We start from the raw sequence: 21144 nt of genomic DNA, 5'->3' as shown, positions 1-21144 counted from the left end.
ATATCATTTAATCATTAATTATATTGACGATTGATTAAATTCGAAATAGCTTCTGTCTCTAAATTTAAACCGGTTTCAGTAAAAAAAAAAAAAGAAAATTCGGGGGGGGGGGGGGTCAAAACAAAGAAGATATAATCATACCTGAGATCCTGGTTAATCAGAAACTTCGTTTTTCATTTTACTTTATCAGAATCGAGTTTCTCAACATTAATCATTTCTATCTCTTATAGAATACACATATTACCGTTCTAATTGCTTATTATTGCCATTGTTTACAACAGCGATGTAGAGCAAAATCAATACCGGGTATCAGAAACGCTTTGTAAAAGTCGAACCAATAATGTAAAATCCGTATTATGACGTTGTGCGATACTCGGACTACTTTAATGCCTAAGATATTTCTTACTACATTGACGTGATAAAAAATCGTACACGAACCATTAATTCCGACATCAAAACCAGGATTAAGATAAAAATGCTTCAGTTATCTTTGTACTTCTGTTAAAAAGAAAATGTTTAAAAGGTGATAATGTAAACAAGGAATAATCGGCAATAATGATATATTGATAGCTACAAGCAATCAACATGACCAGTTTGATGTAAAATAATTTAAAAAGTACTGTATTTTTACAAAATATAGAATATTTTGAATCTGTACACCATAATTCCATCATTATAAACCGTCAACAAATTTAATTTTGAAATAAATTTGGGAAAAGCCGTTCGTAAACTCCTTGTCTATTTTTATATTTTAAACGTAATTATTAAATGTTAATGTATCTTTTTCTTCCTCAGAATACTGAGTAGGACTCTTCAGAGAGCATTAACACGTATACAAAGAAAAACTTTTATTAAAATAATTTAATGCGACTGAAAAACATTGAATGCCATCATTACTTGCTATTGAGGTCGCATTATAACGTAACCTTGTTTATAAATCAAGCCGTCTTCCTAGCTACTATTATGCAACATCAATAGATCGAGGTCAGTTCATGGAGCATCTTCTTATGATTGAGGTCAGTTCATCGAGGTCAACTGCATTACTGAATGAATCTTTCGATCGAAATTCTTACGCGTGAGACAAAATGTGCATTCTTGAAGTAACAGGTCGAACTGTATTTTATGTATGTTTGCATCTCTCAAAAGTATATGAATTGAAATAAAACTGGGTAAAATGTTATATAAATACTAAACCAAACTTCATGTTTTTATAAAAACTACTTATCCAAGCGGAATGTGTGCGCACGTGGAAGAATTTGCCGGATGCCTCATATGGACACAACAGTGATCTGCCGAAGCCGATCACAAAAATGCTGACTGAAACTGCTATAAAGGAATTGGCTGATGCAAAAAGTATCACGAAAAGTCAGAACGTAATTCGGCATATTATATCTAAATGGAAAAGTATTGATTTATGGAAAAGAAGTATATATTTGGCTACCATAATTCGCCATTTTTAGAAGTGTTTCGGGTACAATAAAATGTTATGTTATATTTAAGAAGAATGGATATGAAATATATTTTTCACCTACTGATTTGATTTATTTACTCACTGGCAGTATATGACGTCAGAAGTGACGCTATTTCTATAATTCAATCAAAATCAGTCAAAAATTGACATTGTTCTTATCTTTTTATAAATGGGAAATATAGAGCGCATGATTGAACAAGGAAAAGTTTTTTTGTCACTTATTAGCCTTGGCTTAATATATCTCCGATTAAAATATTTTGTTTGTTCAAGCATGCGCTCTATGTTTTCTGAAAGAAAAACTGCTCGAAAACAAGCTGTTTTATGATAAACATGCAAAAATGACGCAAAAATGTTGTCTTTACGATGTCATATTTCTAAATTGAGGGCAGTTGAATCAAAATGAACATTATTTAAAAACATCACATAATTATATATCTGTACAAAGAAAACAAATAATTACAGTAAAATGATGATGTTCATTTAAGGGGGCCATTTTAGGCCCATATCATATATAGTCCTTTGGTGATATGTGATTGGTAATGATGTTCATTGTGATAATAAGATACATATCATTTCCATTTTATTTTCTTGATGAACCGAGTCGCATAAGAAACATGAACACGTTACTCATATACATGTATTTTTAATCACACGATTTGACTAAATCTCCCATGAAGGTACATTTAGTACATTTTAAAGATATTCAATACTCAATAAGTCATTATTTCTTGTCGTTCAAAGGTCTCCCTGTGATATTTGCAATGGCTTCTCACATATGAATTTGAATGAACTACCACACTGAGCGTCATTCCATTTACCAGAATGACGAATGTTGATACAAGGGTCACAGCGACTAGGCTGATTGGGAGCCCAATTGGTATAGGATAGGTCTTTGCTTGAGTGTGACCAGGAATATTGTGTTACCGTCCGCTTTTTTCCGCCACACCACGTGGAACACTCATAATGTTCATTTGCGTATTCATTATTATAGTAACTTGAGCCAAAGGGTCCGAAACCGTCGCGTTACAAGGCTGGAATCATCACATTAAACGAGACTCAAACCATCGAGTTTTATATGTTAATATTTTTAAAAAAAAATAAATGTTAGCAAACAACCAAACCATTTCGAGGGAGAAAAATCATAGAAAGTTAATTATAACAGCACTTCCTGCCAGAACTTGCAGAAATATTTTTCAAATAATCAAACAATATACAGTGTACCTAAAATGATTCAATATTTCAATTATCATCGCTTCAAATTATTATCAACGTTGTCATAACATTACCAGCTTTCAACATTTTTTGTGTTATCCATTCATTTTCTTCTTGGTCTTGTATCTCTAGTAAATATCCCCCAAGGGACTCACAAAACACCTAGATAAAAAAAAAATCACACATTTTTCTTAAATTTAAAGAAACGTTTACAAATGAGATATTCATTTATCCAAAATATCTAGAAGTTAATATTATTTCATTATTTCAGACTTCTCCGGGGTTTTTTTTTCTAAGACTACTTTTCAAATCATTTCAAATTACCATTACATTTATGAATTTCTTAGTTGATAATAAAGTAATATTTCATAGTAAATGTTTATAAAAATTACAAATGTCTATCAGAAATCGAAAAGTTAAGCAAAAACAAATGTTCCCTTATGCTAACGCATAATTCCCATACTTGACAGGAAATTCACCTCTAAAGATGTATTCCATCTACGTCTTCGATTTTGATGTTAAAGATATTCTCCACGCGTATTTACTTAATATTCAAAGAGACTATTTAAAATAAATTTATCTAAAGAGTATACTTTTTTTACAGAAAATTTAAACATGGCTACCCAGTTTCAAGAAGAATCGATAAAGGAAATGTAATTCGACGCCTGATTTTAAATCGTGTATATTCAACCGGAAAAACATAAACACAATTTATAGGACCTTGGATAAATTTGTACATCTTGAACAGGACATAATGTGCCGCCGTATTTTTTGAATAGACATTTATTATGTTCTTATTGGATAAATTAATTGTCCACTCAATTTAACAAATCAAAGAAGTCATGACGAAAGAAAATGATATAAATATCCATTATTATTCTTAAAAAAGTAGATATTACCACAAATTTATATCATACGTGTGGTGTATATTACCCGTGTGATAAACCTTTGCTTTATCAAACGGATGATGCTTTATCAAATACTTCTGGTCTCAACTACTTATGGCATAGTCCCTCGCTTCAACGCTTCAGTGATCTATTTTCGAAGATTTTCTATTTTGAACATGATTTAAAATGGACTTTTTCAAAGATTTTAAAAACAAATATGAAGGAAAACTAAACTGTGTAGTTCATCCTGACAAAACGATGAAAACAGGACCTTTTGGTTGTGTTTTTATACAAGAGCGTACCCTAATTAGAAACTTAAAGAAAAAAACGGGATTTAAGAAAAAGGGCTCGGTGGTCGCAGTACCTTTAAGACTATGTTTACTTAATCTCTTTAAGAAGAATAGAAATGTATGAAGTTGTAGGGAAATGCTTAAAATTTAAAGCTTAATTGTATGGATTTTTCTTTACAATATAATAGTGTGTAGCTTAAACGAATCTTATCTAAAATATAAGGAAGCTCTGGTGGTTAATTTGATGAACACAGAGCCTCATTTTAACTGTTAGAATCACATATTAAAGAAATCGACAAGTTCAACTGCATGATAAGAAGAGGCTTGAAAAAGACTGGTGCAAAAATGCCATAGTCAACTAAATTGTTATAGCTTGATTACTAAAATATTGTTGAACTTTACGCCGATTTCTGCGTTGATTGTATTAAGTTATGAATATTATATCGCTGGAAAGTTACGTCAGTCAAGATAATGCATAAAGCGTAAAATTGCACTTAAGATCAAACTCACAAACTACATGTAGTTATATTGTATTCAATCCTATAGCTACATCAATGTTTTGTGCCGAAGCATAATTATGAAGCATTTAGCCCTTTTTTTAATAAAAATATTCAATTTACAGTATTTCAAAAGTGCTGTACATTTCTGTTTTCATTTTCATGTGTTATTCTCATAAAGACTTAACAGTGCATGTTTACATAAATCTTTCGAATTGTGTGTACCTCTGCATCCATCCAACTTTTCATGGATTCATTATACAGGTAGCAATGATTGTTATAAAGAGACCATCCAAAACCACAAACTGCATACAGAAATATTAAAAGATGTTAAATTTTAAGCAGATAAAAAATTAACTCATGTGTTTTAAGTATTTATATTGGTACCTAAATTTCAAAACTGTCATTAAAGTTTACTCTTATTTCTTTGTTCCTTATTTTAACAATGCAGCAAAAATATGTCAAAGTTTAACTAGAATAATAGAAAATATACTTGCTATTAATGCTGCTGAAATATCTCCATGTAGATTCAGATGCTGTAGTTTGCAATCCAAGCAATGAGCATCGTAGAAGGCCGCAGTCGTTTGAAATGGAATTAAACAAAAAGCCTTCGCAGAGTGCATGAATCAAGCATTTACTGGTACATCCAAACAGGGTTGATTTAAAAATAGGTACCAAGTAAGATCCAATATGTTCAGGTAACAATTTATCAAAGGTTTTCAAATTTTTGAATTTTCCCTTCAGCATATCTTGTTGACTTGAAAAAGAAAACGATGATAAAAATACTAATATTATATTAAAGACATTCATTTTTTCACAAATAAGAGCAGGCTCAAATGCTGCGCGTCTATAAATACAGATTGATTTTCAAAGGTTTTTTTAATATATAGTCTAAATCAATGGTATTTCATCGTTGATTACTCTTAAGTAGGTATATGTATAGCAGCGAAGCACACTAAGGTGATTATATTGTACAAGGTTTATAGTTTTTGAATGCCTAAATGCACCAAGTGAATTGCGTTATTTTTTTTCTTTATCGAATTAGAAAACTTAAATACCATCCTTTTGACAGGGTTTGTGGACTTGCTTTTCCTTAAAAAGATTAACTTATCACGGGTCTATGTACATGTAGTGTAAATGCTTTAAGTTTCAGATGTTACATTTGACATGCAGATTAATAAAGAATTGTAATACTGTTTTGATCTTCTCTCAGAGAACTTGATATATAATCTGTTCGCAATTGTTATTGTGAATATTTTATTTTTTATTTTTTTTTTCTTGATTTTTTTTTTTCATTTATTTTAAGTAATATATTTTCTTTTCAGCATCGAGAATTAATAGCAATGCATCTCTTTTAAAGCTTTGCAGTTTTACTAAGTTTTTTGCTTATCCATTGGAAATAACTTACTTACAAAGTCATTTTAAGTTTTGAAATTGGACTTAAAGATGTACTCGACAAAAATGGGTATATGCACATTATATATTGCAAGAGGATCCCCAGTGCAAGGTATGCAGTTTTGAAAAAAGTGAATGAAGTGTATATCGAGTCTATATGGTTGTTTTATTTTTTTTAGAGGGGGTATCTATTTCTTTTCTTCTCTTACACATGAATTTTCTTTATCTTATATGTTGATGCTTCTTGAGAGTAAAGCAACATAGTGGTATAACATGTGCAATCTGCGTTAAAGGAAAATATATATTTACAATGAGTGAAATCCTTAAATTGGAACAGTGATATCTTTTAAATGTCGAAATTATTTTTAATGAATTTTAATTATAAGTAATATCTGATAAAAGTTAAAAACATTAATTGTTCTCCCTGTAATATGATAATTGTTTCACTTCCTATTAATCTCTTCTTTTTTTTTAATTTATTCATCGGTGCAAACTTAGAAAATAAAAAAAAATATAATCCCCGATTAGCATTTGACACTTAGTTTTAGTTCATTTATGAATATTGAAACCGTTGTAAGCTATATTAACCAGATAATTAATATTGACATCAATACAGTTTCACTTTATATTGTCTCAGAATAAACAACATGCTACCACGCATAGTTTAGATGATAATGTACGTTTTTGTGTGCTTTTTTATAATCCAGATAAGAAGCGTTCTGTTTTAAATCATTAATTTGATCAGAAAATATTCGGTGAAAAGACAAAAACAATTATATCCCTATGATTGGTTTCGGTTTCATTTGCGAACATACGTTTGCAAGCATACGTACATGTATCTTGACTGCAAATTGAAGTTTATTTTTTTTTTTTTTTATTTAAACAGGTGACATTCTATAACGTGTTTGCCTGCCCTTGATTGAAACGATTTTAGATTATATAACTCGATAATGTAATAAAGTGCATATCAAAACGCGTCATTTGTGTGCTTTTTTTTCTAAACAATCTATTCTGTTTTGTAAAGGACAATAGAAAGTAATGGAAAAGAAGAATTGCTTTAGATTTCAGTAAATAATATCTTTGAATTATATTTACAAATGTTAACTTACATATGTAAAACTGTGTAACTGGATCAGTAGAAAACATGTAAATATATCAGAATACATCCATATCAATTATTTTCGCAAAAATATGAAAGAACTTAAAATTTGAATTGACCTCAAAATTTGAGCTAATCTGAATTATTCTTAATAATTTGAAAACCTCATATAATTAGATAAACATGATTATCTTTGCAAACTGAAGTGTAGATACGATTTATAATTCCATGTAGGAAACAAAATTATCCAGCCCATATTTCACCTAAAAAATTGTGCAGATTCTACCGGATGAGCATGATCTTACATATGCCTTTAAAATAATCCATTTCTATTTTGCTATGTGTTTCCTTGAAATCATATAAACTAATGCAATAAGTTTTAATTCAATACAATGCAACAAAAAAATCAAAATGGTTGGAATTACTTAATCTCCAAGAAAATAATGATGAGTTGAACTTTGTATTAGGATTATGTAAAAATCAATGTGTTTTCTATTACTTTATACAATGGCAATGATCATACAATAACCGTTAGAAATGTTTCCAGTAACGAACTGGATTCTATATAATAATAGTAAAATGTTAAACTTCAAAACGTATTGATGTAAATATGTGAAAATTTACAAGCACAACTAGTACAACCAAATCGTGTTTTTTTCTTCCTTGTGGTGTGTTTTTATGTAAACAACCACCGATGATTCACACAACAGTTATAGTTCTGGCGACCGATTTGACGCTTGCGACAATATAATTTCTTGTTGAACTAGTATGTCTCCTTGATACACACGTATATCGGGTGATACTTTTATTTAGGATGAGTGAACAATCATCGGCATACATGGCCAGTTGTATACATGTCAATGTTAATTAAAAACAACAAGTCTTTCAGTTTTGAACTCATTTTTTTGTGTAAACTAACTCTGTTTGTCTCCTAACTAATAAAGGTATATCAATAACTTCGCATTCGAGATCGCCTAAACAGTTTAATCTTAATTAGATTCCGTAATTTGTTTTTTTTTCTAGAAGATTTCTCAGACATTACTAACTCACCACTAACGATTCAGGTAGTTGACTATGCTTTTATAGACAATTGTTTAAAGCCAAATGCACTGCATATTGATATTATTGTAATATAATAACGATTGATATAACAACCCCTCCTCCCATCACATTTTTTTATATTCAGTGATTTCAAAGTACTAATAAATAGGAATCTTGTTATCAACAGGAAGGCTATTATCTTCGGAGGGACTAAGTCAGAGGTTGGGTCTCATATCCTCAATCAAATTTGGTCTTTTTTCATACATGGGAAGGTGTCTTCCCACTTATAGTCTGTCCCAAGTTTTTTTTTTCCTGCATATTTGAACGATTTTTAATAAAAATACACATACCTGTGACTAAAGTGCAATTAAAATCGATAGAAGGGAAAATTCCCAAGATAACATCATTCACACATTATCATTTTTCCCTCGTAAAAATTCACAGGAACGAAAACAGATTTCCTACGGAGATTTATAATGGGGAATGTTGACATCTTTTCTCCATTCGGAAATACTCGGGACCCCTCGCGCAATTTTTCAACGTTATCATCCGGGCGTCTTCATCTCCTTGGCAATGGAAAAACCTCGTAGACTTTTTATTTTTAGCCGTGTACTGATACCCGACAAGCTAGAGGGGGCGTTTCAAAGGGGAAATCTTGGGATTTTTTCATACTATTGAATGAACATCGTCTGAACCAAGAGGTATTTATAAATATTGAATAATTTAAGAAAATATGCGGCAAAAATATCTTGGGACAGACTTTAGCCAACATTTTGAAAAAATACAGGTAAAATACAGGTAGATTTGTGTTGGCTAAGTGGGAATGGGGTGCAGGTGGAGAACAAAAGAATTTAATTACAGGTAAGCTATAGTCTGTTTTCAGATGAAAGTATGAGAAATAGTAATGCTTCTGTCCCTGTACTTATTAAATATAATAATATATTACAACAAAGTAATACGTGTTTCTAGTCTATTCTTTAAAAACTGCTGATCAATCTTATTCATGTATATATATTATATACATTCAATTTAAACAGTTTAAAATTACTTACATAAACGTTTTGATCATGCAAGTGCCCGTATTGGTTTCAACATATAAAATGTTTAGGGCAATGATCTTGCAGAAAATTGCTAATCTATATTAAAAAAAAAATGGTTATTTTTATTTATTAATTCTGATTATCATCTTATAGGCAAAATTAAATGCTATTTATTTTAAATTTGTTTTCATCAAACTATTCTCATGTGATTGATTTCAAATACATAACATGTGAAAACAGACTATAGCCTCCTGATCACTTAGGTGTGAAAATCAAAATGTTGGCCAGGTGGGAATAAACCCATGGGAAGTATGTGTGTGTGATTGTGTGTGTGTGCGTGTGTGTGTGGGGGGGGGGGGGGGCAACCACAACTTTTTAGACCTTTCCGTTCAGCTCGGAAAACATAGAAAAATATGGGGTCACTTTTATGCGGTGTATACAGAAAGTAGACAAAAAAAATCACTCTAGAATGATAAAACAATTAAATCGAAATTTCGAAAGATTAAATATTCATAAAAAATGTAATGTAATGATCATTTCAAAATGATTGAATTGCGTGGTTTTACTTTATTTTTATAGATTATAAACAAAGATGGTGGAATGAAGGTACGTTTTTCTTTAGGAGATTAATATACATCAGCATTCATACGAACTTTCTATTTATAGTGTGAAATGTCACCGTCATCAGTAAAACTTTGAACGTGAAACAACAGGTTTATTTTTGCTCACTAAGAGCTTTTTTTTTTCATTTTAAAGTGCACTATTAAGTATATCAATAGGGAAACACTTAAACTGCACTTACGTAACAACAACTTCATTCATAAAAAAGAGGATTTTCCTCACTTACATCCCCACAGCGTCAGGGATTCTAACTCCCACGGCCATAACTGGCCTCTGGATCCCCGGTATTATGAGGATGTCTAACGAATGGAATTGCATATATTCTTGTGGACTCAATACCTTCCAAATGAATATGATTTTGAAACGGTTGAGACAATTTACGCTTTATAAAAAGTCTGCAAAAAACGGAAACGTCAATATGAGTATAAATTCGGTAGCTGTTGAAATCATTCCTGTTGCTTTATTTTTCGGTTGTTAGTTATAAAAGTGGATCATTAATGATATTTTAAATTTTACAGAGCTCGAATAACGTCAGGCCGACTGACAGATTTTTGACGTTAGTCTAACTGTGACGTAGACAACTCTCTTTAATAGAGCGTTACAAGCACAAATAAAATAGTTTGATTTGGGTCCTATTATATTTAGAACAAAAATATTTCAATGGTGCCTTAAAAAATAATTCTGACGGTCTAATTACACATTTTCGTAAATGAATGGGGAATTATATGTGAATGTTGTGGTGTCAATATATTCAGATGATAGAACTTACACTTTATTATTGTTATTGATTAACAAATACGACAAGCGTCATCTTATTATTCTTTATTCTTTATTGACCAAAGGAGCCATGTGGCTCATAGGCATATAATACATACAATTAACATGAGAATGGCGGGGGATTCTACATGGTATATATATATATCAAATGGTGTACAATATTATTAATATATAATAGATATGTAAATATACGTAAGACAGATAACATCATAAGGAATTAACATAATAAGTTTTCTCTCAGCTTCGAAGCTTTCAATAAATGTTAGCAAAGTTTCTGAGTAGATTTGAAATTATCATAACTAAACAACTGTATAGATTTGAAAAAGGAAGGTTTCTAATAGTAGTAAGGTTTTATGTATTTTTCTCGAATATTCGAAAAAGCAGGACATATCAGAACAAAATGAAATTCGTCCTCTATCTCTTGAGAATTACACAAAGTACATTTATGGTCATTTTTATGTATGTTTCTACCTTCCGTTTTCAAGGTTTAAGGAATGCGCTGATATTCTATATTTACATAACAGATACTTTTCTTATGTGACAGCCGTTTCAAAAGATATTTCTGTAAACAAAAATGTGAAGCTATTTCCTTGTACACTTTACATATTGAAGAATTTTCAAAAACACTATAACAATTCTGTATGAACGCGTCCGTAAGGCGCTGTTCAACTAGTAGAACAAATTGTTTAACATTAGTAACTTCTTGTTGTTCCCAAACATTTCCAAGTCCCAGACAATAAAGTTCATTTCTCACGAGACCTACCCAGTTTTTACATTTTTACTGTTGTTTTTCATATTCATATAACAATTCCTTATAACAGTTCTGAAGTAAACAATCATTTGTAAAGTGTCGAAAGACTTCTTTCATAGTCTCTTACAACATAGTTTCTTAAATTCTGCCCCTAAACTTGACATCGTAAAACCAATGTACGGGATTTGCAATGTGGTTTAAAATGTTTAAACTTAAGAAAAAATATTGATATTCAATTGGTATTCTGTTAAACGTATTCCAGTCGCAAATGTGTGGATTTGAGTAACCAATGACGTCAGATACAAAACTACGTAGACAATAATGATTAGCAGAAACATAATGCTAAGTTTTCTGCGAGTCTATTGTTCATGGTTCGATTCTCGGCAAATAGTTGCAATTGTATGAAATTCAGAGAACGTTGTCGTCTTAGTCAAACCTTGTTGATGATGTATTAACGTTGCACCTTTTCAACACTTAAACTTGAAATTGTTTGAGACTCGGGGCAGTATTACATCCCAGTTGAACCATGTCGAGGAATTTTCGGAAAAGTGACCTTTACAAAACTATAACGTTGATCATCTATGGCGGTCACTTCGGTTTCTGCGTTCTTCAAATTGTTTGTCCTGTGGCCAGCTCCATTAAATGGCGATAATGTTTTAAACATAGTTTTGGTCACAGGAATGTATGACCCAGAAGTCACAATGATATCAATGAAAAAATGCAGCAGAAGCGTTCCGAAGTACCGAACCAATAATCGAGATCCATATGAGCTGTCGAAATAATAAAACGATACCAAGATTATTTGTGTGACACTCCCTTCTGTATATCGTTTTCCAGTCTCTTTTAATCCCGCAAACTTTAACAATCGAACTATGTATTCAAAAAAAAAGAAAATAGCCAAAATTGCAATTCTACGGTACCTTTTTTTTCTATAGATTGGAAATTGTTTTTCAAATCTGTATTGTTTAGTTTTCATAAATAGATTTAAAAAGCAGGATTAGAAACTATCAAAGGACAGTCAATATAGATAGCTAATATAATATTGATAGTATCATACATGTATAATATCAAATTGGTTGTTAAACTTGTATACGTCAAATGATTCTCTAAAGTTCAGGCACTTGATTTTGCTATTAATATGCCCCAATACATAAAGTATAATTAAAACTTAATGTATACACCTCAAAAAATGGCAAGAAATTCCAGTATTTCCTGATTTGCAATCATATCGAGTAAAGAGTAACAACAGCGGACAAGTGGTTAGTACCATTCACTTTTTCGATAAAGGACTATGTGCGGTATGGTCAAATATCTGCCCCCAATATTAACTAATTTTTAAATAGTATCGTATGAAAATTGTAAAGATGGATGATTTCGCTTATGCAAAACTGTCTCACTATAGGGGAATTTTTCCCGACCCGATGAATGCACAAACATAGCAATATTCAACCTTGGTCCAACGAAGTAATGATAACCTTCACATGTTCATCAATGTACATGAAAATAGAATATACGAATTTTTGTATTGAATTTAACCATGTAGTTTTCCTATAAACAAATATTTCCTTTTGGATTTTAACATTTTATTCAAATGTTCAAATCCTTTTGGAAGTTAAAGGGACTTACACAGATTTCAGATTGAAATCTTATTTTTGTATTATAAGTATAAATGGTTGACTTGTGCATTGTGGATTATTGACCAAAATTTGAATGTTAGAAATCAAGTAAAAGGCGCTATTCAGAGGTAAAAATTCACTTTAAAACAAACGAAGCTTGAGTCTTATATTTGTTTAAAAATGGTGTCACAGGTGGTGAAAAGTCAATTCTCAACAGGGACTCGAACCCAGGGCCTCTGAGCTATTGAGACCCGATATATTGACTTACAGTCACACACCTGTGAACCCGGTGACATACTCCCCCTCTTGGTAGAAATTCGTCCTCGAATTAACGAGTAGAACTCTACAAGTTAAGGAAATATTGTGAAACATGTTCCTAGGGAGTGACCGTGGGATTTGTAAGTTAGGCGACAAATGTCACAGGTGGTGAAAAGTCAAGTCTTAACGGAGAATCGAACCCAGGGCCTCTGGCGTACCGTACCAGCGCTCTTACCACTGAGCTATTGAGACCCGATATGTTGACTGACAGTCACACACCTGTGAACCCGGTGACAAGGATGTAAAGTACAGAAAGTACAATATCTTTGAAAAATGATTCGTGACAAACAAGATAAACGAATTCAGTGTGCTCATAAATAATTTTATCAGCAACAGAACAAGTGTTAACAAGTGTGAAAGTCGGTCAATATATCTGGTCTCAATAGATCCGTGGTTAGATCACTGGCACGGTACTTAAGATTCCCTGGGTTCGAGTCCCGATTGATGCGGGAAGGAATTTTTAGCACCAGTTACATTTGGCTCCCAACGTGGGGCAGAAAAATACAAACGTGACACGTAATCTATTTCCGACAGCTCGTGTCATATTACAGTGTACATCTAAGTATATTAGGAGGCAAACACTTTAACTGCACTTATGTCGCAACAACTTCATTCAGATTTAACCCACTATTTCTAATGGATTTTTTTTCTTTACAAAATGGATTTAGTAACTAACCAATTTATGAACAAGGATGCAATGGGTTAGGACAGTTCACAGCACTTGATAAAAAAGGTCTATACTGTTCCAGTCAAGTGTATATGAGTATGAATTGGGTGGCTAGTTTATTTCTACTTAAATTCAATTTCCTGCTATTAATTAAAGACAGGAATTAGTCATTTCATCTCAAAAAACATCAAATTGTAAAATTCAAACATGAAGCAAGCTTATTGATACGCTTTTGACGTCAGTCTTACTGTGACTTAGGCAACATTCTTTATACGATATAAACAAATTTTCCAGCCAATCAAACAGTGGGTTTCAATTTTTATTTTTATTTTTGAATCTATAAACCAGACAATTACAAATCACCCATTGATAGTTATAAAAAAAAATGAATTCGATTTACAGTGCGACAAACCTAAGCTTTAAATTAGATAATGAATCAAACAGAGTAATGTAATTCGAAACGAACTTCTTAAAATAATATTGTTCCCCATCATCAAAGTTATGTCAAAATATCCAACGGGGTTATATATATAACGTATCATTATATCTTCAGAGGAAGAAGACTAAGACAATTTCGCTGTCAGTCGGTTACATCAAAATGTCAATGTCATCGAATTACAAATGGATAGTCATTTGGAAACGCTGACTTTCATTTTTTTTCTTTTCAAAAGTATGTTTTCTTTAAAGGTCGAAAGAGTTTTTTTGTAGTCTCCTACAACATAGTTTCTTAAGTTCTCCCCTAAACTTGACATCGTAAAACCAATAGATGTACGGGTTTGCGATATGATTTAGAAGATTAAAACGCAGAAAGAAGAAATTGATATTTAGTCGGTATCCCGTTAAACGTATTCCAGTCACAAATGTGTGGATTTGTGTAATCAATGACGTCAGGTACGAAACTACGTAGACAACAATGATTAGCAGAAACATAATGCTAAGTTTTCTGCGAGTCTGTTGTTTATGGTTAGATTCTCGGCAAGCAGTTGGTTGTGGCTCAGAGCAATTTGTCCTCTTAGTCAAATCCTGTCGAGGAATTTCCGTTATTTTGGCTTGTTCAAAACTTGAACTATGATCATCTGTGGAGGTAACGCGGGTTTCTTCGTCTTGTAAATTGTTTACCCTATAGGCAGCTCCATTAAATGGCGATAATGTTTTATAAATGGTTTTGGTCACGGGAATGTATAATCCAGAAGTCGCTATGATATTGATGAACGAAAGCAGAAGAAGCGTTCCAAAGTACGGTAGCATCACTCGAGATCCGTATGAACCACCGTCAAAATAGCAGAAAGATACTGAGATTTTCTGTGTGTCATTCCCTTCGGTATATCGTTTTCCAGTCTCTTTCAACCCAGCAAACTTCAGCAATGGGGCCGCATATCCAAGCGAGAAAAGAAAAATAGCCAAAACTGCAATTCTGCGGTACCTTTGAGTCATCTGCTGACCAAAAGGGCGGCAAATTATCAGATATCGCTGCAATGCGATAGCAAAAATCAGATGAGCGGAAAACCCGCCGGACACGATAATCAGGAAAAATAGGGATTTGCAGAGGTTTTCGCTCGGATAGACGTATCTCATCGTGTTGTCTAAGTGAAAACTGCTCACACTCGATACACATCCTATGAGGTCCACTAGAGCCAGGATCGGGATGAAGTACCTTGTGCCGCTTTTATCGGTTATGTACCTGGTGTACATCAGAAGGACAATGCCGTTTCCAAAGAAACCAAATGCTCCTGCAATCAGGTCCAACACCGTGTTGGGGAGTAGTTGCTTCGAATGTTGCTCTGACAGTAGAATATCCGCGTCTGTACTGCTGGCCATGTTGATGGTTAAACAAGTACTAGAGCAATATTTATCTGGAATTTAAAAAAATTGGTTTTTTATGTGTTACATGTTTGGGTGGATATTTGTTAAACACTTAAATGACACAGGAAGTTAATTTACATGTCTAAAGCGCCTTCCTTATTACAAGGAAAATGTAGCGCGCATAACAAAGACGCATAAGAGTGATGTACCTTAAGGCTTGGTTGACCAGCTAAGAGTACAACAACAGTTTAATTGCTATATAAATAAGAGTTTACTGGCTAATTGATCTTTAAAATAATTTCTATAAAGGTGGGCAAATTTTCTATTGACTTGCAAAAGGGAAACCAAATGCAGGTTATAATGTTATTATAGTTGAAACAAGCCTTCATGGGAAAAGGTTTTTTAGATTGGGTTTTGCTTTTGTTCTTACAGTATTTTAAACTAAATTATCAAACAGGCTTGATTAAAAATAATAAAGTATAGTCAATATAGGTAATTAATGTGATACTGTATTAATAGTATGGACTAATATCAAATTGGATGTTCCACACTTTAGCAAATGGCTATATAAAGTCCATGTACTTGTTTCTGTTATTTTAATTTCTAATAGTGTGATAAAAACGTAATGTATGTTTCTAAAAATATTATTGGATTCGAGTAATTCGCGGATTGAAGTCTCATATTCGATTGAGGAGGATAAGCAGCGGACAAGTGTTATTAAAAAGTACCATTCTGATCTATGGTTAATTATCTAAAAACGATTGTCATTTAGAGCATACTATCATGATGCGCTAGCTAGGTTAACAGTCGCGAACAAAACAAGAGTTTTGATTCAATTTACGAAAATTTCCTCTTTACCAATATTAGTTTTGACAAAAAAAAATTATTTCGTAATATTGTCCCTATTACATATTATACCAAATACATTCTACTTTTCAATTTTAAACTGAGATTTACTCATCAGCACATGAATGCACTTACATTTAGCAATATACAGCTTTTGTCCTACTTTGCAATCACATGGCTCACGTGTGGATTAATGTCTCTCATAATTCGACCTTCATTTTGATCGACAAACACTTTTATATATGTTACTTGTGTGAATTTCGTTTGGCAATGGTACCCTTGAGGGCTACAAAATTCCTGTTTGATCTGAAGAGGTGTAAAGATATAAACTCGTGTATGGATATCAGCAAAGTTTCAATTAAAATCAAGATTTGAAAAGTCTGTTGTAGACTTATTTTCTAGGAGAAAGTGGTAAATTACAAGTTTATAACTTCTGTCTACTTCTCTCTACTGCAATGTATACATTTCAACAATTTTAACACAGGCTTTTAAGTAACTTAAGGTATTTTTCAGACAATCTGTAAAATACTAAATCATACCTTAAATAGAAACCCTACCTTAAAAAATAAGATTTTGCGCATACAACATTACACATAAAAATCAATTTCTTAGTATACAAATCGCTAGCTTACTTATCAAATATTCAAAATATGGTACGTATGAGAAAAAAAATACAAACAACAAAACACTTACAATGTATAAAATGTCCTATTTTTAAAAAATGTTATCCTTTCCCAGACTTACATAGTTTGTTTGTACATGTTACTTCCAACAATCGCGGAAGTGATGATTCAATTAAACTTTTTTAATGAAATTGACACATGCCCGAGGTTTACATGCTCGATTGTCTATAAACCGTTCATTTCTGTGTTATTTTTTGGAAAGATACCTTATTTTACATAAAGGTTTAACGTCATTTTTATATGTATAAAATTTTATATGTATTGATGTATGTATTTGTAATAGTTTTGTCGAAACACAATTTCTTAAAAATTTAGAAATGTAGAAGTTTTCTATCATTTTTTCTATTCAAAGTTGGACGACAAGCTAAACAAAACCCATACGATTAAATTAATGTGGGTTACCATAAGAACCCTGCATTTTAGTTTACATTATAAATAAACACAAAATTCAAACTTTGTGGTCAATATCATTCTATTTTTCTTATTAGAAGCACCCTTAAGAGATAAAATAACACGCTTAATCTTTTGATTTTATAATGACTATCAACAAGCTTATAGTCTTAAGTGATCATTTTGTTAATTCCTTTTAACACACCTTCAACCACTATCAAATGTTAGATGTGTGTAATGTTTCTGATGTTACGATGCCAATTCCGGGCATTTTAATATTTAAATTAAAACAAGAATTGAAATATAACACAAATCCAAAATGCATCCAACACTGCATTCTTCACAGCTAAAATATCAATTCGATTCTTTTTTTTCAAAACAAATACCGTAACAAAAAACAAACAAACAAACAAGCAAACAAAACAAAACACAGAGGAACTTAATAGAATAAATGTACTTTCATTGGAAAAAATACAAACAAAAAACCAATTCAAACAAAACAAAACAAAAATTTTAAAACAAAAGCAAGCCAAAAAAAAAAAATGAAAACGAAACACAGAAAAACTAGAAAGAATACATGTATTGTCAGTAACTTGTATACAGAGTGTTATTGGCGGGAGCTATCTTGGAGTTACACCCGTCTTGTGTACAACAGTAGTGACAGTCGTAGTTCGTGTACTGGGCCTGGGGACGGAGATGGTGGACAAAGTTCATGCAGTTAGTGTTGTCTGAGGTAGACTTCAACCACATGTTCTGACAAATCGCCTCGTTCACACATCTGAATAGTGACAAAGAAGATAAATATTCTTGTCATCAATACAAAAGTTTGCATACATTTACACCTATTCTTTACTGTTTTTATGAAAATCTATGGTGATTCATAGCTCTATAGAAACTAACTTGACCGAAATCTACACGACCTAGTAGTTCTAACCAGTTTATCAATCGGTCGAAATTTTCAGCAACCTAAAATAAATCACGGATTGCACGAAATAAGCATGATGATATCAGACTCAAACTCCTATGTAAGAAGACTTGGCTATTTCTTTAATCTAACGAACGTGTTAATGTACAATGCACTAGTTTAGTTACCTTTATTTACTCTTTATGACCAATTCATTTTTTATCATTTTAAAATAAATAAACAATAACATGAGGTGTTTTAATGATGAACTTCATGCGAAATATGAAGGTAGCGATTATTGATGAAAAATTAAAACGACCAGCGTTAGCATGTTATGAAGCAATTTACCTTTTATAAATGTTGATAGAGCCATCAAAGTGGTGGTAAAGGTCGGTCATACAAAAGTATCCTGTTGGACACGGCGCCAAATGATCCGAAATCACCTCACTTGTAAGGCACGGAATAACGCCACCAATGTCACCACATTGATGACACATTAGCGGTTGAGCTGTATAAAAAAGAAAAAAAGGTGTCCTCTTATTAAATATTCACACATTATAGACGACAAATGTTCTGTTGTGATGACTGATTTCATTAGGGGACGGTCATTTAGCCTTCTCCAAGATGGAAAACCAACGTAATACCAATACAGTTTTAAAACTTGAGAACTTCCCTTGCAAACAAAACCAACGTAACAACAGTAGAGTTTCAAATTAGAGAATTAGAGAATTAATCTTAGGTTCTTTGTAAAGGTGCAAAACACCGGAAAACAATGCTACTTTAACAGTTTCTTGCTAACAAAATCTCCCTTCGCGGTAGGTACTCTTCAATTCGCAATGAAAAACCAAAAGAAAGACATCCATTAAGAAGCATATTCTTTTACTTGGTACTTTGCAAAGTTGGTTGTTGCAAGGTTCTTTGGTCGCCCCTGTACTGGAGCAGCACTTGTAGCAGGTGCCCGTCTCCTGTCGCCGCTTCCTCCCGATGATGTGACCCAGACCCTGTTCTACTGGGGCTTCCGTCGTGTGCACCACTGGATGACCAGCTTCACAAGACTAGACGATATGTACATGGAATGTATAGAAATATGATTCTTACCTCTATGAGAACCATTGCTGAATGAACGCTTGCTCTAATACGATGAAATGACCACTGAACAGAGATTAAAATTTTATTTTATATACATGTAGGCTGTTCAATGTAGTCAACGGTTTTTTTAAAATTGAATCACCTGTTTTGTGGTACATCCTGCGCTATAGAGGTATGTTCCCTCAGATACTTCTCTTCTATTGGTGAAACAAACCTTCAACAAGTATGCATTAAACTTAAAACGATCATCATGATTTTTTTAACAAGTTAGTACATGACGAAGTAAAGTTTTTTTTTCTTTATGTAATTTGATTGGACTGTAAAACTTAATGTGAAAAAAAAAGCCACGAATTCGAACATTTTAGAACGTTATCCGACATAATTATATTCTCAAAAATAATCCATTAGATATACACTTAATAACTGAGCCGGAACGCAATGCACAATTTATAAGAGAAGTGATTTAGAATTACAGATATATATGATATATACATTTATTACTTCAAATATTCTACCAAGAAGGATAAACAATCTTCATAAAAAAAACTGTAAATTTAGTGTGTTAAAATAGGAAATTTCATTGATTTGTTATGGTGTTTTCGGGGGGGGGGGGGGGGTATAATTGTGTTCTATACTTCTCGGTGTACCTCATCATGGGCACAATCAACTGTATGTGTACACAGGTCTAATGAGGAGACATCGGAACATTCAACACACTGATGTGTGGCCATTGCTGTTTTGATGATATAAAAAAGATTAGAAAAAAAAAAAAGAACAACAAATGTGAACTGATAATTCAACATGCATATTTCACGGTAAATTAAATAATCATTGATCATTCCAAAGAGTCTCGTCTTGTGTGCAAAAATGAATTCTAAATTTTTAAAGACGAAATCCACTGAAGGACGACAAACCTAATTTTTTGATAAAACCTAATTATTACCGAGTGTGCTCTTTCACTTTGCAAATATTGCGGTTTTTTTTTTTAGGTTTTTTTTCTGTGTTGTAGTTTGTGACAATTCATATGTCGTTAAGAATAATTAATCGTCAAGCACTCACCTCCTATCAATACGTTGTTTAATAAGACCAAAGCGAGCACTGGAAAAAAAAAATACTTCGAGTTTGTTGCCGCTGATTTGCACAGAGAGAGAGAGAGAGAGAGAGAGAGAGAGAGAGAGAGAGAGAGAGATGAATCTCACCAGACCTCTGACCCAGTGTCCATTTTACACTGCTTTTGTCAACTGATATTGTTTTGATTCCCGCCATTATGAACGCTGTATTCATTAACACAATGTTCTAAGTCAGGTAGAGATATACTAAGTATGTGATAAGAGAAGTATTACGTGTGATATACCGACACAAGATAAGAGTTTTGACAAAATGAAGGTGAAAGAATGGATGATACTTAATTATCGAAGGACTGGGTAAACGAGGTAAACTTTATGTTGTTCGTGTCTCCGGGAAAAAATCTGATAGATATTAAAGATGAAAGGACAAATACAATTATGATCGCCTTTAAAACCATTTATACATGTAATTCTCACTGTAAAAGGTTCTCAATGTATTTTTTTTTAAATCTTCGTTTTATACTTTCAGCTTTCTTAATAAAGAAATACATGTGTACTTGACTCGTGTATTCGATAGGGAAACCAAAGCTTTAAAAAACCCTGTCAGAATAAAACTGGCATGAACTTTGAAGATCCTTGCTTGTTTCCAGCCCACATTTTACATTCAAGTATTTCTAAAA

At 32.4% G+C, this 21144-nt stretch overlaps 2 protein-coding genes and 1 pseudogene across 4 annotated transcripts; all 3 read right to left on the bottom strand.

The window, feature by feature from the left end:
- Positions 1-11089: 11089 nt before the first annotated feature.
- LOC128174019 (uncharacterized) lies at positions 11090-12076 on the bottom strand (annotated as a pseudogene).
- A 1271-nt stretch (positions 12077-13347) lies between these two features.
- LOC128170480 (cholecystokinin receptor type A-like) lies at positions 13348-17729 on the bottom strand. 2 transcript variants are annotated; one of them, XM_052836250.1, is made up of 3 exons: positions 17025-17727; positions 16467-16637; positions 13348-15535 (listed from the first exon to the last, which is right to left on the bottom strand). In XM_052836250.1, the coding sequence occupies exon 3, from the start codon at positions 15498-15500 to the stop codon at positions 14364-14366; it is 1137 nt and encodes a 378-aa protein (XP_052692210.1). In that variant the 5' UTR covers positions 15501-15535; positions 16467-16637; positions 17025-17727; the 3' UTR covers positions 13348-14363. The 2 variants fall into 2 exon arrangements, with proteins under 2 accessions (XP_052692210.1, XP_052692211.1); XM_052836251.1 differs by lacking the exon at positions 16467-16637 and having other exon boundaries at positions 17025-17729.
- Positions 17730-17909: 180 nt separating this feature from the next.
- On the bottom strand, positions 17910-20746 carry LOC128170481 (uncharacterized). 2 transcript variants are annotated; one of them, XM_052836252.1, is made up of 7 exons: positions 20597-20746; positions 20457-20495; positions 20045-20130; positions 19540-19611; positions 19192-19363; positions 18657-18816; positions 17910-18182 (listed from the first exon to the last, which is right to left on the bottom strand). In XM_052836252.1, the coding sequence occupies exons 1-7, from the start codon at positions 20679-20681 to the stop codon at positions 17990-17992; spliced, it is 807 nt and encodes a 268-aa protein (XP_052692212.1). In that variant the 5' UTR covers positions 20682-20746; the 3' UTR covers positions 17910-17989. The 2 variants fall into 2 exon arrangements, with proteins under 2 accessions (XP_052692212.1, XP_052692213.1); XM_052836253.1 differs by having other exon boundaries at positions 20602-20690.
- Positions 20747-21144: the final 398 nt, after the last annotated feature.

The sequence above is a fragment of the Crassostrea angulata genome, chromosome 2, assembly GCF_025612915.1.
Source record: "Crassostrea angulata isolate pt1a10 chromosome 2, ASM2561291v2, whole genome shotgun sequence".
NCBI classification, from domain to species: Eukaryota; Metazoa; Mollusca; class Bivalvia; order Ostreida; family Ostreidae; genus Magallana; species Magallana angulata.
The sequence above is the reverse complement of the archived record's forward strand: the minus strand, read 5'-3'. Positions and strand labels throughout refer to the sequence as shown.